At 39.4% G+C, this 26,059-nt stretch overlaps 2 protein-coding genes across 4 annotated transcripts in view; one reads left to right on the top strand and one right to left on the bottom strand.

Annotated features, from left to right (window-relative positions):
• LOC147031273 (phospholipid phosphatase 1-like) overlaps window positions 1–15,835 on the top strand; it is a 37,569-nt gene extending 21,734 nt beyond the window's left edge. The window contains exons 2-6 of one of the 2 annotated variants that reach the window (XM_085860908.1): window positions 662–816; window positions 1,785–2,074; window positions 3,503–3,560; window positions 12,746–12,991; window positions 15,010–15,835. In XM_085860908.1, the coding sequence (XP_085717034.1) occupies window positions 662–816; window positions 1,785–2,074; window positions 3,503–3,560; window positions 12,746–12,991; window positions 15,010–15,111 (851 nt within the window). In that variant the 3' untranslated portion in view covers window positions 15,112–15,835. The remainder of the gene's footprint in view (window positions 1–661; window positions 817–1,784; window positions 2,075–3,502; window positions 3,561–12,745; window positions 12,992–15,009) is intronic. The other variant, XM_085860917.1, reaches the window with a different exon arrangement.
• The window catches only part of MTREX (Mtr4 exosome RNA helicase), a 208,527-nt gene continuing 197,168 nt past the window's right edge, over window positions 14,701–26,059 (bottom strand). For both annotated transcript variants that reach the window (XM_085860894.1, XM_085860891.1), the window contains exon 27: window positions 14,701–16,336. In XM_085860894.1, the coding sequence (XP_085717020.1) occupies window positions 16,284–16,336 (53 nt within the window). In that variant the 3' untranslated portion in view covers window positions 14,701–16,283. The remainder of the gene's footprint in view (window positions 16,337–26,059) is intronic.

A 26,059-nucleotide genomic window follows, 5' to 3' on the forward strand; every position in this document is an offset into this window, starting at 1 on the left:
CCACTGGTTGTCCTGCACTCCATACACCATTTCTTTCTCCAGGAGCACATTAAATTGTCCTGAACGCAATTGCAGCTGTCTTTGGGCGGTGGACATACTGCACCCCAACATGTAACGTGCTGGAAGAGAGAGAAAGAAAGACCGAGACCATGTGCTGGTACATCAGCCCAATGCTTATACAATTTCAGAAGGTCATATACCCAAGCTGGACCTGGACCACCTGACTCTCATGTCCCAGCCTTTAAAAAAAAATTATTTTTTTGCTAAAGTAATGTGCACAACGCTTACTTGTCTGAAAAAGAAGAGCAGCTTGCTTTTAACTAGTGTAATTAGTAAGAAGTGTTGGATTTTTGATGAAACAAAACTAAACGGCAATTTAAAATATTAACGTTCAAATTTCAAAGGGCTCAGGACATTGATCAAAGAATCGGTCTCTGACGTTGAGGATTCGTATATTCGTGCACAAGAAAAGTTACACTTGACATGTGTGGGCGATGAGCGCTGATTGGTACGAGTCGGCAGTTTGCGAGTTCCTTCTTCATGAAATGTGTTACCGAGGACAACCGAACCAATCGGTGCACAACGAATTTTAAAGCTGCCTTGCAACTTTGTTCAAGACGATTTATTGAAACGTTGTCATGTTTTTTGTCCTTGTGTTCAGTATTCCTTCCGGTGGTGGTGTTGAACCTGTCAAAAATTGTCCCCTTCGAACGAGGCTTCTTCTGCGACGATGACTCGATCAAGTTGCCTCACAAGGGTGATACCATCAGCAGTGGATTGCTGTTCGCCTTGGGCCTCTGCATACCCATTGCAGCTGTGAGTTCTGCCTTCCCTCAACCCGCTGCCCGTGACGTGTTGAATAATTCCTCAACTTGCTGTTTTCTGGTTTGTTACCGCAGGAAAGCGAAATGTTTTCATAACCTGTCGTGTGCTTTACATTAAAGTAACTAATGTTTGCACGTGCTTTCACTTACACTTCCTCCCCTCGAGCATTCCTGACATTTCCTCCTTGAGCTAAGTTTACCATCCCATTGTAGTATTATTGTCATTCCACCTCGTGTGATTTTTGTGGGCTCGGCGGCATCCATTGTAATTATTACCCCTGCCACCGAAGGCGGACGGAGGCTGTTTTCACCCCGTCCCTGTTGGTTTGTTTATCTGTCTGTGAGCATGATGTCTCAAAAAGTTATAGACGGATCGACACGAAATTTGCCGGACACATTGGGTGTGTGACGAGGACTAATCGATTCGATCTTGGTGAAGATCCGGATCCAGATCCGGATGTGATAATTTTTTAAGTTGTTCTTCACCATTGAGAGATAGGGCGAAACTGATATGTAGCACGATATCTCAAAAAGTTGTGGACGGATTCGGATGAAACTTGGTGGACACGTTGGGTGTGTGACCACGACGAATTGAGGAATCAAAAACTTCTCGTATCTGGATCGATCAAGTGATTCTTCACCAGAGAAAGATGGACCCAAACACTATATATATATATATAGCACGATATTTCGAAAAGTTTTGGATGTATTATGACAACTTGGTGGATGAGTTGGGTAGCCGATTCGATTTTGCTTCACGTAAGGATCCAGATCCAGCCTATCAATGGGATACAAAACATAAACCGTTCACCCTGGCGGAGGTATGTGCTCTACCGAGTGCCGCTCTGGTTTATTTTGTGATGGCATTGATGTTTTTGGTAATTATAATGAGTAATCCTTTGGTATTTACGTTGGTTTGATGCTGGGTAATTAAGACTGATTGGTCCTTCATTTGAGCAGATAATATGTGGGGAAGCTGCAGCGATGAAGTTTCATCAAGAACATCACAACGGCGCCCTTGTGCGATCATCTCGTCAGCTGTATTTAGCGCTGTACCTGCACCTTGGGGCCTTCCTATTCGGTGCAGCTGTGAGTCAGTCCCTGACTGAAGTGGCAAAGTTTGCCATTGGCCGCTTGAGACCTCACTTTCTGGATGTCTGCAAGCCATTGAACCTAACCGAACGGTGTGCCGGCAGTTACATCCCGGAAGCTCTGTGCACGGGAGATGCGTCGCGAGTGGCTGACGCGAGGTAAGGAACCAGTGAACATTGTCTTGTTCCTTAGTGCTGCATTTTATTTGATAGGCTGTTGCATTCAAAAGGGGAAATGACATTTGTTATCTCCACGTTTTTATAAAATTATGAATAGATTGCGCTTTGCACTGCAAGGACTCTCATGTGATTAAACACATCCCGAAAAGCTTGTTTAATCATAACATGCTGATGTAGACGCCGCAAGTGTCTCAATGAAATTATTTTTTATCCGAGGGTCTAGGTTCACGGAGGAGCGAAACGCCAAATGGCAGCAGGTTAATCAACTATTGAAGGGTATTCGGAGGATGGAAATACTCAAAGAAGGGAGGAGTAAGATAAAATGAGTCACGATGGCCCAGAAGAGGAACAGGATGGGAAGGAATCTGCATGTGTCTAAGAGATCATGGATGTGCATGAGGTAGTGATTGGCATCACTTTTGAAAGACTAAAGTGAGGAGTATGAGACTAGTGACGCAAGGAGACTATTCCACAATTGGGAGGATGAGGAGACGATTGAATGCAAGTGGACAACTTGACTGGACTTTATGAGGGTTTCTGGAGGAACGTGCGTGGCTTGGGGAGTAGCAAGGCCAGATGCAGTACGAGCTTGTACAATGATAGAGAGCCCATCAACTTTCCACCAATGGGAGAAAGTTAGATCTTGGGAATGCACCTCTGGCCTTGAGATTCCATTGGTGCAGAAGACCTTCTTTTCACCACCTCAAGAAGAACGAGGTGGGAAACGGGAGCACCAACCCTGACTGGGAAGCCAGAGTCCATTTGAAGGTCTTGTCATCGTGATGAGCTGGGTGAGGCTCAGGAATGCCTTAGTTCTACGGTGAATGACCATACGACTACCAGCCTGTGTGAATGTGATCCTTCGTGAGGCCAAGAAGTACCAGTTCCATAATTTTCTAAATGTATTATTTGTTTTCCTTTAAAGCTTGAGATTGGTCCCAGAAGTTCTGTCACCTCATTTGTAACTATTTGAAGTCTGGCCTCACCCACCAGACTCGTCCATTTGGCTACGACTTGATCCTTCTTGGTCTTCTGTTTCATTTGGCTGCACTTGTTCACCAAAAGGTAAAACTAATTTGGGGAACATTTTTGCATCTGCTGAAGAGGTTAACAAAGGTACGTCCACTGTGTTCGGGATGCTTCCAGCAGTCAGGCTTCTGTGCTGGGATCAAAAAGTTGGTTGATCACTTTACCAAGTGTAATGAAAAGGACGGAGATCGTCAAATAACGCGTTTCCAGTTTATCTTTGGTATGTTGTCCGTGAGGTGCGGGAACGAAACGCTGAGAATGACTTGCAAAACATGGTCCGATTCCATTTGATGACCATGTGCAAAAATAATGTTTGTTAACAATTAGTTTGCACTTGACAGTGTCATTGTTCAATTGGAAATACATGCGTGTGCACAGGAAATCCTTCTATTCTGGCCATTCCTCATTCTCTTCGTACACCATGATCTTCTTGGCGGTGAGTGTTGGGACAGTGAGTTTGATTATATATTATCAAAGATAATGTTGTACAAAACAATGCAAATTTTATTATTTTGATCACATCAGCAGATATCGTACATTGTGTGAAATACCATTGCATGGATAAACTTTGGAATCCCGGCTGAGCTATAAACTGTCATCCTGGTGTTTCACAGGCAGGGTGATTTGCCAATGTGTGCCTGCCGTCCCCCGGATGGATGTTAAACTGGGTGTCCCTCGTGCTGGCATTAGTTTGTGAACGTTCCCCAAGGTGTCCTTCGTGAAGAGTGGGCGAGTTATCGTCGCCACACGAAACAAATTCCAAATTCCTTTTCCAACATACAAAGGGCACTGTATCAGCGGCTCCCTTGCAAGAGTCTGCTCACACGCATCCATGTGCTGCATATGTACGTACGGGATAAACGTACACAGATATGCCCCCCCCCAAAAAAAGCGTACGTGTGCGTGCTTATTCCAACCGAACTTCCATCTCTGACGATTGATTGATTTCTTTTCTAAAAGTGTTGCATATGAGTACATATAGTGTCAACATTTAAAACTATTATGTACCGGCCAATATTACCCTGAACTGAGTTGCACCATCACATAGTGTGTGCCTTGCCTTGCTGGGTAGATGTACGAGCTGATGGTCTTCATTTTTTTTTTTTAATTTGCACCCACTTTCAACTGAAATGGCTCCATTAATAGAGATTGTGTTTACAAACAACATTACCGAGTCCCTCCACTGCATGATGAGGGTGGTTCAAGGTTAACATGAACATTTCATTGTTGAACATGTAAAAATGATAGGCCAATGCTGAACCTTTGTATGATATATCTACGCTGAGAATGTTTTAATGTACAGTACATGTTTACCTCTGCCACCGAAGGTGGATGGAGGTTGTTTTCACCCCGAGCTGTTTGTCTGTTTGTTACTTGCAAAAATCGAAGATTTTTCGAGTTTAATGGTTAGTTGCGTGTAGTGCGTTATTCTGTCTGTCTGTCCTTTTTTATTTTTTAAATGTTTACCACCTACAGGTCACAATTTTAAACCGATCTTCACGAGACTTCACCACATGGTAGAGTTTGTCATAAGCAAGGAGCCTATTGTTTTTGTGGTCTAAAGGTCAATATAGGCCAAAGGTCAATGGCTTTGTCAAATTTCCAAAATCCTCGATTTTCATCCGATTGACTCGAAATTGGAAGAGGACTTGCACATTTATTCAATGAATTCAACATAGGCCAAAGGTCAACAACCGAAGTGATTTCCAAAATCCTCAATTTGCAATTGATTGACTTGAAATTTGAAGAAGATTTGCATATCACGTCACTGAATTCAACGAGCCAATTATTTTTTTAAGGTCAAATTTATTTTATGGATTTCACAACTATTGTGTTATGTATGACATTTCTTGTTACTTGCAAAATCGAAGATTTTTTCAAGTATATTGGTCAATGGTTAGTCGATTTTTTTTTTTTGTTATTCTGTCTGTGTGTCCATCTGTCTATCACTTACAGGTCACAATTCTTAACCGATCGTCATGAAACTTTACCAAGTTGTAGAGGTAATCTCAAATGAAAAGCCAATTGGTTTTGAGGCTAAAGGTCATCTTGAGATCGAATTTCTAAAATCGTCATTTTTCATTCGATTGACTTGAAAGTTGAACAGGAATTGGGAAACCAACTAGTTGAGGTCAAAGGTCAACCTTCTATAATCATCAATTTCAATCTGAAAAATAATCGTTTTTCGATCAATTGACCTGAACTTTAAGATTGCCAATTTTAATCTTGATGAAATGGACAATTTGATGTATCCATGGCAACATTTGAAGGGGTTGATGGATTTTGCAAGTATCGTGCTTTGCGCGACATCTTTCTCTTGTTTGCTTGTCTGTCTGTTTGTTTGTGTGCAGGATATCTCCAAAAGTTGTGGATGGATTCGGATGAAATTTGGGGGGCAGGTTGGGTGTGTGACGAGGACGAACTGATTAGATTTTGATGAATATCCGGATCAGACTACGAGAATTTTAAAAGTGATTTTTCACCATTTAGAGATTGAGATAAACTGATATATAGCACGATATCACAAAATGTTGTGGACGCGTTGGGTGTTTGACGAGGATAAATTGATTTTGGTGAAGATCCGAATCCAGATCCGGATGGGAGAAATATTTAATTTTTTTAAGTGATTCTTCACCATTCATGGGGCCAAAAACTATATAGTATTATATCGTATGATATTTCAAAAATATATTGGGCATATGCTCTTGTGGATCAGGCATTACGTGGCGGAGGTATGCGACCGAGTACCCTTGTAGTCTAGTTATGGATTGGTATATGTGAGAGCTAATTGGTTATTCCCTTAATTCACAGTTGAGGTATGTGAGTAGGTCTGTAAAAATTTTTTTTATATATATATATATATATATATATATATATATATATATATATATATATATATATATATATATATATATATATATATATATATATATATATATATATATATATATATATATATATATACAGAAAGTGATATTGAGGCTGGATAAAAACCAAGATGGTAGCCAACTTAGATGCACGTGATTTGTATCAAAAATAAAAGTATCGAGTTCCTTGAAGGAGAACACCAAACCAGTTGAAATTCACCTCAGGTGTTGTGGAGTGTACAATTTGTTGATGCATATCGTTATGTTTAAAAGGTTTTGCGACTGAAAAAATGGCCATTGATTACTGGGTAATTTTGATCACTCTCGTGTGAAATCAACTGCTCTCACTCAAACATGGAATGTGTTGAAAAGTTAACTTTGAAGAATTGCCAAATTACATCACCTGAAATTGCAGCAAAGGATGTGGTGTTTGAGCATAAGGCAACACTCCAATTGCAACAAAGCTCCAGAAATTCTACCAGAGAGAAGATTTCCTGTGGCTTGTGATGACATCTTGGTCTGTTATTTCTCACCACAGTTGATTTGAGCCAGTATGGAGTGGAAACATTTTTGTTTCCGATCACCAAAACAAAATCGGTTTGGCCAACAACCAGAAGTTTCTGACATCAGTGTTTTGTGATCTTAATGGTTTGATTAATGTTTAATTTCTTGAAAGATAAGTGGGACTTGGCCGTGGACAACCGAGTGCTGATTGGCCAGTTTCAAAGCAGGATGTACAAAATGAAAGCCCTTGTTTTTTTCCATCGGCTCCTTACTGTTCTAATTAGCACGACTGGAAAAATGAGACGTGGAGATGTTGGGGAATTTTGAACAAGGATTCTTTTAATAATGTGGTACAACAATAATTATCAATAAAATGATATTCAAAACTTTGTAATTCCACAAGGGCACAATTCACATACCGAGACTTGCCAAGACGAATACCGAACACTTAACTTATGCAATCCTTGTGACAACAGAGGACGGCAAGGCATTTTGCGAATTGTAAAAGAAACTTGAGCTGGGATAGATAGTAAAATATACTTGCCATTCTTCCGATATCACAAACACATCCTCCATCATATAGTGATCTCCTTCGACTTCTCTTTCTCTTAATTTTTTTTTTTTTTAAGCTGGCTCACACTGGACTGCTATCTTAGTTTTCCCTTCATCTTTAATGAGCCACAGCACAGGTTTCCTTTACGAGAACTTGCCTGTGGAGCAAACTCCTGCGCTGCCCACATCAGCACGTCCGAGCGCACATGCAAAACAATCCCCACAATCCTCTGCTGGGCAGACCAGGCTAAAATGATTTGGTCGGATGGAGAGCAGAGTTTGAGTGAAGGGGGCTTGTAATAATAAAAAGGAAGTGGGGGAAGACTTTAGCACAGGCTGATGGGAAACTTGTGCCAGTTCTAAAATGATTGCTTTGGCTTCACCTGCAGTGCTAAAAAGCCCTGCCCCACCATTCCTGAGAAAAGTTGGCACAAACACTGAGAGTAAGGATTTCTATTACATGTACATACATGTACACACCATTAAAAAAGGTTAAAGAACCTTTGTTTTTGGACTGGTGATACTGTGGGTAGCAGTGTAGCAGCTTTTTTTTTTGTTGTTGCAGTGGGTGGTTCTTTTTCATAGACGAATTACGTACTGTTCATACTGTACTCTGCCGAAAATATAAACCACAAGACTTAGCTCAGAGATGATGATACTATAGGGGGAAGGGTGGAGGTTAGAAAGATGTGGATGTAGAACTTGCGATGGCTGTTGGATAATCGGGAGCATGATAGTCACCTGCTAAATTGCCACGCGGAAGGTTAAACTGATCCTTCGGCACCTTTATCCAGAGCAGATCTGCCCTGCTTGGACAGGAAGGTATGAGATGGTATCCTCTTCAAAAATAATCCCGTCTCTCTGTCGTTAAAAACGTTCATCTCAATTCGGTCCATGAGCCATGGTTGAACTGGAGCCTTCGGTCCCGGGTGCCTCGTGAAAACGTCGGTGAATCCACAATGGGTTCTCCCATACACTGGTCCACTCAAAGGCTTTTTTTTTCTTCTTCTGTTTGGTCCCTGATCCAAACGTTAAGCGTTTTTTCTTCATCCTTACAATATGATGATCATGGGACTGGAATGAATCTTTTGTGCTTTGCAGAGCGGGAACACTTGAAACGGATATTTGATTCGCGTTTACACAGTTGATTTATTGATCCGGTCATGGTGGTCCACAGATGCCGCACGTTCACTTCTTGCTGACGTATCGAACAACTTAGTAAGCTTTCTCTGCCTTTTGGCATGATTAATTTTGTCCATCATTCTACATTTTGGCGCCATTATTCGCTGTTTCGTGTCTACTAGATCTTGTACATCTAGTATTTCAGGATCTCCATATGTCATTTCCTGTTTGTTGACTATTCTTCATTCAACTTAACTTCGTTCCCATATGCTGGTCTGATTACTACAATTAGTGGTGTGCGAGAAACAAGAAAAGCCTCGTAATGGGAGGCAATCGTACAAGCGGATGCAAACAATGACTCTCAGCTCAAAACGAATGGCCAAAATGAAATGCTGCGATAACGAAATCGGAACACAATCGGTGGTCCACAATATTAGAACGCGTGGTATTTGAGGGAAACAATTTATTTATTTTAAAACGATTCTAAGGCTGAACTTTTTAGTATTGTTTTTTTTTTTTTGCAAAATGAGGTTGTGTGTGTGTGTGTGTGTGTGTGTGTGTGTGTGTGTGTGTGTGTGTGTGTGTGTGTGTGTGTGTGTGTGTGTGTCAAAACTAAAGTCGAGAGGTGTTCACCAATTGTGGAGTGGAGGAGAGATTCATCACTCTTGTCATTGATGTCCAGCCCTTCTTGTACTCTATTTACACGATATCATTTTGGACTTGATTTTAATTCCGCAGAGTAATGCACTCTGATTCACATTTGCCATAATGCTCTTTTGCAGGAGGGACAGGGACGATGACGAGGAAAGTGTGAGGAAAGCGTCGGTGTAGACCAACTGATTGCACAGATGATTATTTTCTGACATTTATACACTTGAATAATCTGTGTGAACCTTAAATTAATGTGCACGTTGCATCAGTTGGTGTTGTTTTATTTCGTTTTTTTTTTTTTTTTTTTTTCTAAAGCAAAATTGATGTCTTGCATTTCAGGACCAACAGCTCGTTTATGTTTAAACGCGGTTTAGTTTGTCTCGGTGCACATTGAATTAGTTTCTCATTCTTCTCACTGGTGATTCCCTGACAAATCCACATCAAAACGTCATGCAATCGAACAGCGAGTGCGCTGACGTACTGTGACGTCTCGACACAAGCTTGAGTAAACGCGGCATTTCAAAATGTTAACCATTTATCTTATCATATCTTGGTTGTTTATTTTCTTCGAACTCAAGTGCACAGAATGAAAGGTTCAAGGATGATATTCCAGGAATTAATTATTCAACATGTAATCGTAGTTCTGTGACTGCTTTAGAAAGGTTACTTCATAACAGTAACCTGAGGGACGACCTTTGAAAGTTGTTGGAATACTTTAGATAATAAATAGTTTTGGGAAGTATCCGATTATAAACAAAGGAATAACGTGTGATAATTATCACACGTTATTCCTTTGTAAGGCCTTTGGCAGCAAATGGGCCATCCAAGATCCCTTAATGTGACACCATATTTTCCTGATGACCTGCGTAACCCAAAGTTCTTTATTTCATTTTTGTTTTCCACATTGACTCGTGTGACAGTCCCTCCATCCTCCATCCTCGATGAATGGAGAAACTCTCATGGGAGACTTTCTCAAACTCGAACAATGTGAGGGCGACAGGTCTTTGTTGAAACGGATACCGAAATGTAATAACAGGAAAATGTGAAACACTCTGAAGGTGTTTCCAACAATGTTTTTCATAATCTAAAGGAAGTTGGGTATCCCAAAGGAAGTCATTGATCCATCACAATGGCGTACAGATGTGTATAAAACTAATAGAAACATCCAAATTGAATGAAATAACCGCTTTCTTGGTGATGGTGATTCAACTTTCTTGGACATCACTGGATTTCCGACTATCAGTCTTTACCAACTTCCTTTCAGTCTTTCTCTATTCTCGATAATTGTGTAAGCGGATTATTAAGCAAGATTTGACGTTTGTAGCATAAGGCAGAGCACCATCTTTGGGATGATGTCTGTTGTCTATGCACCATTGAGCTATAGTCTTTCAGAACCGATGCAACAATAAAGTTCACCATGCCGATTATGTCGGTCTGGTAACCACCTGTGTTAAAGATATTGATCATTGTTTATGTATCAAATTCAAGTTGAAGAACACATGACCAACACCAATGTTTTCTTTGTTGCTTGAATTTTATTTTCCTTTGGTGTTTCCATACATGACAGTAATGCTTTGTAAGTATGGGAAAATGACAGTCCCTCCTTTTTAGCTCGCCTGTTCGAAGAACAGAGAGCAACAGCGATACCCCCGGCGTGAGCGTGAGCGTGAAAATGTTAAAGTTTTTGGTGCAAGTTATTTTTTCCTTTCTAATGTTTTTATCGACCACACTATTTTTTATACGCCTGATATGTATGTATATATATATACATACATATACATATATATATATATATATATATATATATATATATATATATGTATATATATGTATATATATATATATGTGTATATATATATATATATATATATATATATATATATATATATATATATATATATGTATATATGTGTGTATATATATGTGTGTATATATATGTGTGTATATATATATATATATATGTGTGTATATATATATATATATATATATATATATATATATATATGTATATATGTATATATGTATATATATATATATATATATATATATATATATGTATATATATATATACTGTATGTATTATGTTATACCAGTCGTCCGTCCGTTCCTGTCCGCACTCCAACTCCCAAAGTTTTCAACTTTCACATTTCATATTTGGGACATAGGTACAGACTGTGGAGACGGTGTGTAGCGACATACGTTCATCATCTAAAGTGGTTGCCATGGCCACCAGGATGCTGTTTTCCATCCGTTCCTGTCCGCACTCTAACTCCCAAAGTTTTTCACTCGCCTGTTCGAAGAACAGAGATCGAGAGCGATACCCCCGGCGTCAGCGTGAGCGTGAAAATGTTAAATTTTTTGTATTACGGAAAAACTCGACGGATTTCGACGAAACTTGGTGGGGGGCGGGGTTGGTATGGTCCAAGGATCATGCCATTAGATTTTGGACTTGGTCCCCCCCTCCAAAAAAAAATTTAGAGAATTTTTTTTTTGAATTTCTACATGTTTTAAGTGATTTCCAACCCTCCCCCCAAAAAAAATTTAGAGAAAAAAATTTTTGCAACTTTTTTTTCAACAAAATTTCGATTTCTTTTTTTTTTGCATTTCTACATGTTTTAAGTGATTTCCAACCCCCCCCCCCAAAAAAAAATAGTTGGAGAAAAAAAATTTTTGCAACTTTTTTTTCAACAAAATTGATTTCTTTCTTTTGCATTTCTCCATGTTTTAAGTGATTAGCATTTCGACGAAACTTGGTGGGGGGGGGGGTTACGTATGGTACAAGGATCATGCCATTAGATTGCGGACTTGGTCCCCCCCCAAAAAAATTGTTGGAGAATTTTATTTTTTTGCATTTCTCCATGCTTTAAGTGATTTCCAACCCCCCCCCCCCAAAAAAAATTGAGAATTTTTTTTTGCATTTCTACATGTTTTAAGTGATTTCCAATCCACCCCCCCCCCCAAAAAAAATTGTTTGAGAATTATAGAAAATATTAATTATTCGACTCGTCTTTTCAAAACGATAAATGTTTTAACAGGCGAGCATTGGGTGGCTTTGATACCAACTCTGGTTAACTTTCACGTTTCATATTTGGTACATTGGTACAGACTGTGGAGAGGTGTGTCCTGACTTAAGTTTGTCATCTAAAGTGGTTGTCATGGCAACCAGGATGCTGTTTTCCATCCGTTCCTGTCCACACTCTAACTCCCAAAGTTTTCAACTTTCACGTTTCATATTTGGTACATAGGTACAAACTGTGGAGACGGTGTGTCTCGACATACGTTCGCCATCTAAAGTGGTTGCCATGGCAACCAGGATGCTGTTTTCCATCCGTTCCTGTCTGCACTCTAACTCCCAAAGTTTTTAACTTTCACGTTTCATATTTGGTACATAGGTACAAACTGTGGAGACGGTGTGTCTCGACATACGTTCGCCATCTAAAGTGGTTGCCATGGCAACCAGGATGCTGTTTTCCATGTAGTAGCACAATTCTGTATATACCTTCTTGTTCGGGCGTATATTGTGCTCACTTGCGCTCTTGTTACTGATTACAATATGCAAATACATATATTGCTTTAAAATTATATTTCACTGGAATGCTTTATAAAAAATATTAATTATTAGACTCGTCTTTTAAAAACGATAAATGTATAAACAGGTGAGCATTGGGTGGCTTTGACACCAACTCTGGTTTATTTATCCCTCAGCAAGGAAAGGTTTGGTCAGTTTACAGCACTTTGCATTCACTTCAAGTGGGATATATATTTTTTTAAAGTTTTGAATCCAACCATTTTGTGTTTAGCCCAAATGAATCCTGTGCAAGGTGTGTTATTATAAACGTTTACAACTCATGACCATTGGAGATCTTTATAACTTACTCAAACATTTCTGCTTTTCCTTACATCCACCTTCCCCAAACTCTGGCAGCTCTATCTGCAGGTCCGCATGCCATGGCGTGGCACACGCTTGCTACGCCCATTGCTGCAGTTTGCTGCCATCCTTGGTGCTTTCTACGTGGGTCTTTCTCGCATCTCTGATCACAAGCACCACTGGAGTGACGTTCTCACTGGGTTTTTTCAAGGGACCATTGTGGCGATGCTCGTGGTGAGAAGGCTGATTGTAGCTTTTTCTGGACAGCTAAGCCAGACAAAGCCCAAGCACATTACAACGAGGGTGATTATGACAAAGTAGTTTTCTTTTCCCTCGCTTAACATGTACAAATTTTAAAAGGGAATTTAACTACCGTATTTTCAGCACACAAGTTGATAGGGAACACAACTCGAATTGGCTAATTTTCAGTGGTTAAGTATTTCCAGGCCCCAAATTGTTGCCGTAACCAGTCGGGGGCACTTCATCAGGTGTCCTGCCACGCCCCGGACCAATGATGCAACCCAGCAGCGAGCTGTCGCATACGATGGAGGTGCTAATTTTCCCCATCTTTCCTTCACTCGGTCAGTGGGTGGGTGAGAAATTAAACGTTAATCCAATCAGCAAGCATTCTGGGTAATGATTTGTGTCGTGTATTTTTGGTTCACGAGTCAGTAAGTGACCACTATATTCGTTATGGGTGTGTGTGTGTGTGTCTGTCCCGAGCAAAGCTCCGTGGGTTTTGATCCGATCCTGATAAAATTTGGGTGGGAGGTTTATATCATGATCTAGTTGTGTTTTCCTGAGAATGGGCGTGCTCTGCCCATTATGGGTGGAGCCACGCCCAAAAATTTTTTGGGGTTAGCCGATTTCAAGTTACATCTTCTCCGAGGGAGTTTGTCGAATCTGGCAGGGGTTTTGGTATTTGGTTAGCCCAATGGCACCTGCATAGCCCCACGGACCTCAATTTTTCACGTTCGTCTCAAGGTCACGAACTTAGAAAATTGTAAATTTTGACATTAAAATCATACGACCGCCCAAACTTTGAGAGCGAGAATGACAATATTTTTATGCATAATCTTGGTCATTCCCAACCCAAAATCTTGAAACCATTTTGCTCTATCTCAAACACCTTGCTCGTGGCGCCCCCTTCAAGTTTGTTTTTACGCTGATTTCATCAAAGTATGGATAATCCGAGGAGTGCGAAATGCCATATAGCCTATATGACGTTATATGGTTCCTGGAATGTTCCAGAGGAAGTTTTGCACCAAAGGTCATAATCCTTGACCTTTAAAGTTCACAAAGGTCAAATTTTCAAAGTTGTGGGAATCGAACTGGGTTTTCGACCTTTCTCGACCAACTAACTCCAATAAGCTATAGCACGTATCCTGTTTCCTTATTTTAATGTCCACAACATTGTTTTGTGACCTTTAAAGGTTATGCAAAGGTCAAATTTTGAAAGTTGTTGAACGAAACCGGGTTTTCGACATTTTGCAGCTAATAACCTGTCACTCGTACCACATCATGTTGATCATTTTTATAACTTGGTCAAAAATTATCATTGTCTCATCCTTGACTTCTGAAACAATCTACATCGTGAAATACCGCTCGTGAACCATCGTCGTCTTCAGACTTGTTAATTATGCAATTTATTTCAAAAAATATCGCACTGCAGTTTTTTTTCATTTATACAATTCAATGTCAAACCATAGATAAGTCAATTATGAGTGGAAGTTGAGGCCCGGACTTCTGGGGGTGTTGAAGACTTGTATGGTATATGTTTTCGAAAGTTTCAAGACAAACACTCAATTCAACAAATATCGATGAGCAAAAATTATAGAGTGAGAATTTTTCATTCTCATGATTACATACAGTATTTGTTTTGAAGAAGTAAGATTGCACGAAAAATCACCAAACTGTTTGTTGAAAATGTTAAATGCCTTTACATCTACATTGATATTTAAGATAGTTTGGATTGCCCAATTCATAACTCGAACATTGTCCTTCAACCGATCCAACTTTATCAAATTTTTATTAACCGTACAAAAGGTGTGCCATATGAGGTAATAATCACGGTGCATAACCTCATTCATGGATGAAGCCTGGTATTTTCATTTTACTTAAAAAACAAAAACAGGCATTTGGAGAACGATATTCAGTGTGAAGGAGGTCAGTGGGTGGGTGAAGTGTGGTGACAGATCAGAGATAACCTTTGGAAGAAGTCTCAAGAAAAAAAACAAAAAACTTAAGTTGAATGTGTTCATCAAGAACTGCAGCTTCCTTGTACAAAGGTCAAATTAATTTTATTTATTTTTGTTCTGCAGGTATTTTATGTTGCTGACTTTTTTCGGATGAGCCATAAGATAGAAGAACCAGCTCATGATGGAAGAAGAATGGACACTGTCAATGCTGCCAACAGTGTCTGATAACTTTTTACCTTGGAACATATCCAGGCTTGGGGCCATGCACTCAAGTCAACCGAGCAAAAAGTGAACATTCACCTGCCATTTCATCCTTTAATTTGTACCCGATTGCATGTATTTAAGGAAAAAGATAAAGAAAAAAATGTACCTTCAATTCTGAACTGTGAATGCAGTGGAAGAACTAATTACGCTATTCTGACCCAACAGAATGTGAAATGTGTTTGTTCATATCCTGTGGTTTATTTCTGCTGTATGTCGATGCATTCACTCAGGCTCCCCAGACCAATATCAATAGTTTGTACTTTCAGGAAGTGTAAGCAGAGTCTGGGGTGCCTACCGTCGGCTATTTTGATCATTTGTGATCCATTCTGACAAATTGGTGAAAGCTCTTCCAACCGAGAGTATGTTTTAATCCACTCAAAAAAGCAAAGATGGCTCTCAAGCTGTTTTATCATTCTTTTTATTTTTTTGCAATGCTAAGTGCAATTTTATATTTTAATTTGCTTTTCATCTTGGTGCAAACCTTGATGGATGGATGGAAGGAAGGAGAGCAGCAAATTTGGCACTGGTGAAAGTGGGACCACATGTAAAGCAACTGCACTGCTGGTTTATCAAGGATTTTTATCCTCAAATAAACTCTATGAAATGTTCTTGCGAAATGCATGTGGTTACAACTTTTTGGATGTTTTATCATTGTATCATGTGAAATAAAAAATTAAATTTTTAAGCTTTGTCTGTCTGAAGAAGGAATAATGGATGCTGTACCATCAGCATTTGCAATTTGGAGTAAACGCTGCTGTCGGTGCAAAATGAAGAATTTTCTGCCCGTTGCTAAAAAAACAACACTCGTACATCCATGATGCGGTAAAACAAGGTTGTACTTAAAATCGCAACAAATGAATCTGAAGGGAGAAGTTAAAAGCAGAATTGAAAATGGAATCAAAATACATTTTTGAAAAGGCATCTGTCAAAAGGTACTGCATTTCAGCTTTTCTTCCATTAACTTTTTCATCTTGATATGATGGGTTCCTTTTGATAGAAGCAGAAAAAAAAATGAAACTTGAACTGTATGTGGTGCCTCATCATGAACGACGAGGAAACAACTCGGCCTGAATGGGAATCTAGTCTCAAATGAAAGTCAATTATACTCGATTCTCGTGCTACCTGGTATGCCGTTACAGATAGAGACTTGCAGCAAAGATGATGTCCCTCTTTATACGTGCAATTGCTGCGGTGGGAGAGGGGAGAGATACAAATGAAAGTATTTAGTGACGAGTTGGTGTTTATGGACAATCTTTCACAAAACAGCCAGAATATGGAATCCTCCGAAGGGAAGAGAGGTCAACAGAAATTAATACGTGAAAGCAAATGCTTCATCTGTGGAGTAATTGTTTGGTGTGTAAGGGACATTGGGAATAAATCCAGGTATAAGGGTAGTACCATGTCACCATAGTGGACCTCAGGGTTATCGTAACACACCATGAAATGGAAATGCAACAAGTTATGAGAATGACCAATAGGCTGAACCAGGTGAGTCTACAAATAGTTGAGACACCCAGCTGTCCTGTCACATACAATTTGATTCACATTATTGGGATGACAGTCAACTTCAATTCACATTCTCACATGGGCATCCCCAAACTTTTCACAATGTACTCAAGTGTCCTGTGGCTATCAAGAAAGGGATGAAACGCAGGTGCTGATGTCACTGGGGGTTGCAGTTCCAGTCCTGTAGATAGGTGGCATAGCCTAGATGACTTTCACCAGCAAACCACTGGTAATGGAGCTTGGCAACTAAATCAACGATCACTTGGAGCTTGGAATTTCAAGAACTGTACAAAAGACAAACAAAAAACTACGTGCACTAATTTCAGAGCGAAGAACTGCTCATTTTCAGGAACTTAAAGTGAAAAAAACAAAATTGTGAACCCTTTAGAATTTTCTGCATAATTCTGACCTAAAACGTGATCATGTCTTAATCTCAGTCCTAATAATAGATAACGAGAACCTGATTAAACAAATAGCATACGAAAAAAAATGTACTTTTTCATGTGTATATTGAGCAAAATGATCCAACATTCAATTTATTTGTTGGAAAAAGCATGTGAACCTTGGTTAATCAGCTCTAAGGGGGTAATTAGGGTACTCTGTCATTCTGACAGGGAACCCTATTGTTATTCTTCTGTTTATTTCTTATTTATTATTTTTCTTTTTCCGCCGGCAATTTTGCGGGTTCTTTCGCTTTAAAAATCATTTTCTCAGGAACGGTAAGTCCGGTCGACACGAAATTTTCACCATAGTTATATATCTTTTTTGATAGCAAACTTAAGTGGTAATTGTGACGTCATAGGTCACGTGGTACTGGCGCCATCTTGAAAAAAACCAATAAACTTTGGACGTCTGTATCTCTGAAACTTTCTTGGGTAAAAATGATTTCGCTTCATACATTTGAATAAGCTCCTCAAGGGGAACAGGGGTGATTTTTCGTGAGGTCATCCGTCAAGAGGTGTGCCGGTCAAAATTCGTTAGGTACAACGCTGCATAGGAAAAATCTGAAATTTCTTGAGCCTCATCTGCACAACAATTGACCGTAGAAAAAATATATTATGACGTCATAGGTCACTTGGTTCGGCAGCCATCTTGTTTTGGGAATTTTTTTTAAAAAAATCTTCTTCTCCAGAACGGCTAAACAGATTGAGGCGAAACTTTACACACACATTCCCCATGAGGTCCTTTATCAAGTTTGTTAATTTCTTATTGATCGGTCATACGATTTGGCGGCCATCTTGAATTTACCCAAAACCTTCAAACATCTTCTCCAGAACGGCTCGTCAGATCAAGGGGAAACTTCACAAACCTATTGGCCACGAGTAGGGAATATAAGTTTGTTAATTTCTAATTGATAGGTCACATGGTTTGACAGCCATGTTGGATTCATGAAAAATATTAAATAATGTTTTCTCCGGAATCACATAACCTATCAAAGCGAAAATTTGCAACTATCATCCTCCATGATGTCTGCATTCATAGTAAAAATTATGACATCACAATTCACATGGTTTGGTGGCCATCTTGGATAGAAAAACTGACATCCGATTTATACTTCTGACGAAACTTCACACACTTGTTAGGGTCCCTGATGGGAAGCTGAATATAAATTTATGATGTTATAGGTCACATGGTTTGGCAGCCATCTTAGATTGAAAATGAATAAATTTTAAAAATCTTCTCCAGAACGGCAAGACAGATTGAGACGAAATTATACACATATATTCCCCATGTGGTGCTTTCTCAAGTTTGTTAATTTCTTCTTGATCGGTCACATGGTTTGGTGGCCATCTTGAATTTACCCTAAAACCTTCAAACATCTTCTCCAGAACGGCTGATCTGATCAAGGGGAAACTTCACACACGTATTGCACATGAGTAGGGAATACAAGTTTGTTAATTTCTAACTGATAGGTCACATCGTTTGGCAGCCATGTTGGATTTAAGGAAAATATTAAATAATGTTTTCTCTGGAACCGCTTAACCTATCGAAGCGAAAATTTGCAAATGCCATCTTCCATCAATTCTGCATACATGGTAAAAATTATTACGTTACAAGTCACATGGTTTGGCGGCCATGTTGGATTTAAGAAAAATATTAAATAATGTTTTCTCTGGAACGGCTTAACCTATCGAAGCAAAAATTTGCAACTGTCATCCCCCATGATGTCTGCATACATGGTATAAATTATGACATCACAAGTCACATAGTTGGGCAGCCATCTTGGATAGAAAAACACCTTTTCCGATTCACACGAAACTTCAGAGATGTTCCACGACACAGTTGAAAGCAGAATATAAATTTTTTGTCATCTCATGTATCTCATGTTGTATCAAGGGCCGAGGTCTGGGTAGTACACACGAGTGGTGAATATAAGTTTGTTAATTTCTAATTGATCAGTCACATGGTTTGGCGGCCATGTTGGATTCAAGAATTATATTAAATGTTTTCTCTGGAACCACATAACCTATCGAAGCGAAACTTGGCCAATATAATCTACCCCCATGCCTGCATGCACGTTAAAAATTATGACATCACATGTTACATGGTTTGGCGGCCGTCTTGGATAGAATAACGCACTTTGTCCGATAAAGACGAAACTTCACAAACGTGTTCCACTACACGATTGGAAGCAGAATTTAAATTTATGATGTCATAGATCACATGGTTCATCTGCCATCTTGGATTGAAAATTAATAAATATTAAAAATCTTCTTCTCCAGAGCAGCCAGACAGATTGAGGCAAAAATTCACACAAACTTTCCGTAAGACATCCTTTCACAAGTTTGTCAATTTCTAATTGATAGGTCACATGGTTTGGCAGCCATGCTGGACTCAAGAATTATATTAAATAATGTTTTCTCTGGAACCACATAACCCATCGAAGCAAGACTTGGCTACTATAATCTCGCCCCATGCCTGCACATATGTTAACAAGGACAAATGTGTCCAAGAGCCACGTCCTAAAGGTTTTGTCTTCACCAGAAGAAGAAGAACAAGAACTTAAGAAGAAGAAGAAGAAAAAAACAACTTCCGATATTTCATCACATGCCTTGACGGAGCCAATAGCGAGACCAGTCATGGACGAGCGTCGTTCATGACAAGAAATATTGTATTTACGAAATTACAATACATTAAATGGAATAATCTTTAAATAGTAACGTGAACTTTTTGAAACTTTAAAGCAAATGTCCAAATATATTTAAAAGTTCATGATAGACGCTCTCAAAAGGCACCCTCAATGCGAGGATGTGTCCAAGTGTTTAGTATTTAAGGAGATACGGATCCTGTATATGAAATAGTCGAGTCCTAAATGATCTGGAGGAGGAGGAGGAGGAGGAGGAGGAGGAGGAGGAGGAGGAGGAGGAGGAGGAGGAGGAGGAGGAGGAGGAGGAGGAGGAGGAGGAGGAGGAGGAGGAGGAGGAGGAGGAGGAGGAGGAGGAGGAATAAGAAGAAGAAGAAGAAGAAGAAGAAGAAGAAGAAGAAGAAGAAGGCCGAGTTTCTTAATTTAGAAGAAGAGTAATAAAATGGTGAAGAAGAGAATAAATGAAGAAGAAGAACAAAAAAAATGAAGAAGAGTAGAAATTGAAGACAAAGAGTAAATAATGAATAAAAAAGAGTAATAAATGAAGAAGAGTAAAAATTTAAGAAGAAGAGTAAAAATTTATGAAGAAGAAGAGTAAGTAATGAAGAAGAAGAGTAAAACAATGAAGAAGAAGAAGAGTAAAACAATGAAGAAGAAGAAGAAGAGTAAAACAATGAAGAAGAAGAAGAGTAAAACAATGAAGAAGAAGAAGAAGAGTAAAACAATGAAGAAGAAGAAGAAGAGTAAAACAATGAAGAAGAAGAAGAAGAGTAAAACAATGAAGAAGAAGAAGAAGAGTAAAACAATGAAGAAGAAGAAGAAGAGTAAAACAATGAAGAAGAAGAAGAGTAAAACAATGAAGAAGAAGAAGAGTAAAACAATGAAGAAGAAGAAGAGTAAAACAATGAAGAAGAAGAAGAGTAAAACAATGAAGAAGAAGAAGAGTAAAACAATGAAGAAGAAGAAGAGTAAAACAATGAAGAAGAAGAAGAGTAAAACAATGAAGAAGAACAAGAGTAAAACAATGAAGAAGAAGAAGAGTAAAACAATGAAGAAGAAGAAGAGTAAAAAAAAGAAGAAGAAGAGTAAAAAAATGAAGAAGAAGAAGAGTAAAACAATGAAGAAGAAGAAGAGCAAAAAAAAGAAGAAGAAGAGTAAAACAATGAAGAAGAAGAAGAGTAAAACAATGAAGAAGAAGAAGAGTAAAAAATGAAGAAGAAGAGTAAATCAATGAAGAAGAAGAAGAGTAAAACAATGAAGAAGAAGAAGAGTAAAACAATGAAGGAGAAGAGTAAAACAATGAAGAAGAAGAAGAGTAAAACAATGAAGAAGAAGAGTAAAACAATGAAGAAGAAGAAGAGTAAAACAATGTAGAAGAAGAAGAGTAAAACAATGAAGAAGAAGAGTAAAACAATGAAGAAGAAGAGTAAAAAATGAAGAAAAAGAGTAAATCAATGAAGAAGAAGAAGAAGAGTAAAACAATGAAGAAGAAGAAGAGTAAAACAATGAAGAAGAAGAAGAGTAAAACAATGAAGAAGAAGAGTAAAACAATGAAGAAGAAGAGTAAAAAATGAAGAAAAAGAGTAAATCAATGAAGAAGAAGAAGAAGAGTAAAACAATGAAGAAGATGAGTAAAACAATGAAGAAGAAGAAGAGTAAATAAAGAAGAGAAAAAATGAAGAAGAGTAAAAATTGAAGAGAAAAAATGAAGAAGAGTAAATAATGAAGAAGAGTCAAAAATGAAGGAGAAGAAGAGTCAAAAATGAAGAAGAAGAGTAAAACAATGAAGAAGAAGAGTAAAAAAAATGAAGAAGAAGACAAAAAATGAAGAAGAAGAGTAAAATTGAAGAGAAAAAATGAAGAAGAGTAAATAATGAAGAACAAGAGTAAAAAATGAAGAAGAGTAAATAATGAAGAACAAGAGTTTAAAATAATGAAGAAGAAGAGTGAAAATGAATGAGAAGAAGAGTAAAAAAATGAAGAGTAAAAATGAAGAAGAAGAGTAAAACAATGAAGAAGAAGAGTAAAAAAATGAAGAAGAAGAGTAAAACATGAAGAAGAAGAAGAAGAGTAAAAAATGAAGAAGAAGAGTAAATAATGAAGTGCTAAAATAAGACATGATAAAAATTATGACGTCGTCACATTGTGTGGCGGCCATCTTGGATAGAAAAACACACCTTTTCCGATTAACACAAAACTTGACAGACGTGTTCCAACACACGGTTTGAAGCAGAATATAAATTTGTGATGTCAGAGGTCACATGGTTCGTCAGCCCTCTTGGATTGAAAATTTATAATTTTTTTATTCTTCTTCTCCAGAACAGCCGAACAGATCGAGGCAAAAATTCACGCACACTTTCCCCAAGACATCCTTTCACAAGTTTGTTCATTTCTAATTGATAGGTCACGGTTTGGCGGCCACGTCGAATTTACCCTAAAACCTCAAACATCTTCTCCAGAACGGCCGGTCAGATCGAGGGGAAACTTCACGTACGTATCGCACCCGAGTGGGGAATACAAGATTATTAATTTCTAATCGATAGGTCACACGGTTCGGCAGCCAGGTCGGATTCAAGAACAACATTAAATATCGTTTTCTCCGGAACCGCTCATCCCATCGTCGCGAAACTTTGCGACCGTCCTTTAAGTCTCACGTCGTATCGAAGGCGTCGTGTACGGGTACCCGGTCATCACTGCCAGCAGTTATTAAGTGGCAGTTCTAGTTACAGCTTGGCGTTTCATGATTGTCGTCCCATTGATTGAGAGTCCGGGTTGCCCTGCCCGATAATGAAAAACAAACTTTGTTCGTCATCATCAGTCTGTTCTTCACCACACCAGGTTTGTGAAAGCGTGTCAGGCCCTGATCAAAAGAGATTTCTGAGGACCTCAGAAAGAGTTCGTAAACGATGCTCATCGGTCTGGAAAGGGTTACAAAACCATTTTGAAAGATGTTGGGTTCCACCAGTCCCACTGTCAGGCAGATAGTGCACAAATGTTGAAAATTCAACACCATTGTACTCTTTTCAGAAGCATAGCAAATTCTACAGGAGAATGTCAGAGTATCCTGAAAGCTGAAGCTTACTTAGCAAGTGTCATGCAGCAAGACAACGATCCAAAACGTACAAGCAACTCTACAACCAAATGGCTGAAGCAGAATGGTCAAGTCAAAGTCCAGACCTTAACCCAATTGAAATGTGCCAGAACCTGAAGTGAGCAGTTCATGCAAGAAAACTCATAAATATCTCTGAGTTGAAGCAGTTCTGTAAGGAGGAATGGGACCTCCAAGCCAATGTGCAGGACTGATCATGAGTTACAGGAATCGTTTGGTTGAAGTTGTTGCTGCTCAAGGGAGTGCCACCAGTTACTGAATGGAAGGGTTCACATACTTTTTCCAACAAAGAAATTGAATGTTTGATCATTTTGTTCAATAAATACATGAAAAAGTAGATTTTTTTGTGTGCTATTTGTTTAATCAGGTTCTCGTTATCTATTTTTAGGACTGGGATTAAGATGTGATCATGTTTTAGGACAAATTTATGCAGAAATACAAAGTTATAAAGGGTTCACAAACTTTTTCTCACCACTGTACACCACATTGTTATGGCCAAGGCAGAGTGAAGCGAAGTAAAATCCGTTTATTCCTGATACATGAAACACTCTGCAACCTATGCCCGCAGAAAATGGACTTTTTTGGAACACCAACCACATTTTCCATCCACTCATCATGTACTGCAACTGTTTTTTTTTTAAAAAAATCTCCATGGGTTGGTGCTCCCGCGTTGAAAGTTTTGTGCCAATCGTGCAAGCGGTTGTGGAGAAAACGAATTTAAAAGTGAATAAAGGTGAAAAAGTTATGGTGGGAGGAGAAAAAAAAAAATAAAGAAAAAAAAGTGAAGACATCAGCTGATGTTCCACGACATGATCAAGAATGGTTGTGAATGCCTATTACTAGGATAGCCACCCTTGGCACAATGAATTTCTGATTAAGGAGAGCCGATAGAAAACAAATGGATATTCCTTTTACACACGACCAAGAGAATATAGCATTGGTTTCATCGTCATAACTTTGTCGAGCAAAGGAGAACGCATCAATAACATTGGACAAGAATAAATTTTCTAATCAGGTGAAAGTATGCGTCTTCGACTAATTCTAGTACGATGCTTCTTTTTTTATTTTTTCCAATACTGTGTGTTCTTTTTTAATAGTGTATACTTCAATAATATAATATTGTTGCGGCCACGGATACCGAGACACCAGCTTGTCACTCAGGGAGATTAATCCCCGGTTGTCCTCAGTAGAGCCAGACCTGGGGCCACCGCTCACAATTAACATTGTGGTACGGTGGGTTGTTTTAAAACCACGAACGCCACCCAGTCAACCACGAGTTCCAGTGTCCGCCGTCTAATTATTCCGTTTAACTAGAGGTCACGTGGTTACCTGAGCGGGGAGCGCGCCCTCGGTAAAGCACCAATGTTATCTGATTCGATTTTAATTAGGGCGGCCGAGCGTTTTAACCGCTGGTGCGTGCCGACGATTTTTTGGTCAAATCTGTGGTAATTACGTCCCAGTCTATCTCGGTTAGAACAATGCTCGACCGATGGAAGGAAAGGCCAAACACGGACAGGTTGGAAATCTACCAATAATAATTTATTAATAATAAAATAAATAAGTAAAAAGAACCTTTTATTTTCTGAGGTAAATAAAGAATGAATTTCAAAGCAAAATCAATCAAAATGCCAAGAAAGAGACAAAGAGCAGATGCTTATCGGGGGTTGACTTACAGCTAAACACAGACAAGGGTACCCAACAGATCATTCAGGGGGAGGGGAGGGGGAGAATCGTCTCGCTCACCAGAAAGTCGTCCGTGAAGCGAAAACGTCCTGAAAATGCGTGCGTGCGTGTCACGCCCGTCCCCAGCACCCAGCTTGGCCGTGCACCCTCTCACAGGGCAACCTTGAATACCAGTCGACGTCTGGAGGGCACCGAGATCGTCCGTCATGGGTTTAGACCCTGGTGTTGTTGGTGATCGACCCGTGCCTCACTTGTTGGCGGCACTGCTCACACCCATACGCGCACCACTCGCTCACTTGCCGAAGCACTGGGAAGGACGAATTGTCTCGTCGGCGCTGGTCAGACACCCACTTCTTGGTCGCTTCTCTCGCCCTTTGCTTTTTCCTAACTTTTTTATATCTCAGAACGTCTCTCCTCACAGGACATACCTCATGCTTTCTCTCGCTCGTTTTTATATCCCTGGGCCGTCTCCGCGGGGTGCCGTCTGCTCCAAGCTCACCCTGCCCCACTGGGGCACGGTTACCATGACGACCCATGCGCTCTCAAAAAAAGGTGGGCGTCGGAGCTCGTGAAAGAATGTTGCTGAGGAAAAATGAGGGCGGGCTTCAGAGCTCGTGAAAGAAATGTGTGTGAACTTGTGTCGTAAAGAAAAAATCTTCCCATAAGAGAGGGGATCTATTCTTTACCCTTCTCAACGCATCACATTTAAGATCCCATTAGACATTGGGGTGGGGATAATCTGAACATGCATTTAAGGAAATAACTATCTGAGGACCTGGATGTGTGGATGCATTAATCAGACCGGATTCTAAAATCCGTAACAATATTATTGCATTTCAGATTGATATGAATAGACGAACGTGTCCAAAAAGTGGAAACTGCTTTTGTTTGTATGTGACAGGTATACACCTCGTAACAAATGGAAAAACAACCAATCGTCTCAAGGTCACGTACAAGTACTACTTCGTAGACAAACAAGGTGTCACATACAAGCAAAAATTTGGAGCGATTTTAACTGATGCCAAATTGAAGGCCGGAATATTTATTGGACCACAAATTCAGGATTTATTGTCTGATCCAGTCTTCCAGTCAGAGCTGAACCCACTGAAGCCACTGGAGCCGGCTGCATTGGAGGCTTTCAAACTGGGAACCACAGAGCAGCCCACTTTGCCGAGTTGGTTCTTCTTCCCAACCAACCTTGTTGCTGTGAGTGATGAGCACGGTGAGAGTTTCCACCAATATATCAGCACAATGGAGACGCAATCAGGGGCATTTCAACCCTAACATGAATGATGGGGGACTACTGCTGGTTTCTTCAGAGACAAACCAATGCGAGTCACAAGTGTAAAAAGCAAGTGCTGAAAGCATTTCTAAACACAGTGAATACATTGTTGCGGTTCTGCAAAACCGCATGCCTCGAAGGCAATGGCACCAAACATACAGTGATCCTCAGGCAGTTATTTAATTTGTCTTCGTGCAATTAGACCTTCCCCTCATGTCTAGTGGGTTAACAGGATGAAGTGCGT

Source organism: Eptatretus burgeri, chromosome 2 (assembly GCF_056783735.1).
Source record: "Eptatretus burgeri isolate ZD-2024b chromosome 2, Ebu_testis_v1, whole genome shotgun sequence".
In the NCBI taxonomy this organism is placed as follows: domain Eukaryota; kingdom Metazoa; phylum Chordata; class Myxini; order Myxiniformes; family Myxinidae; genus Eptatretus; species Eptatretus burgeri.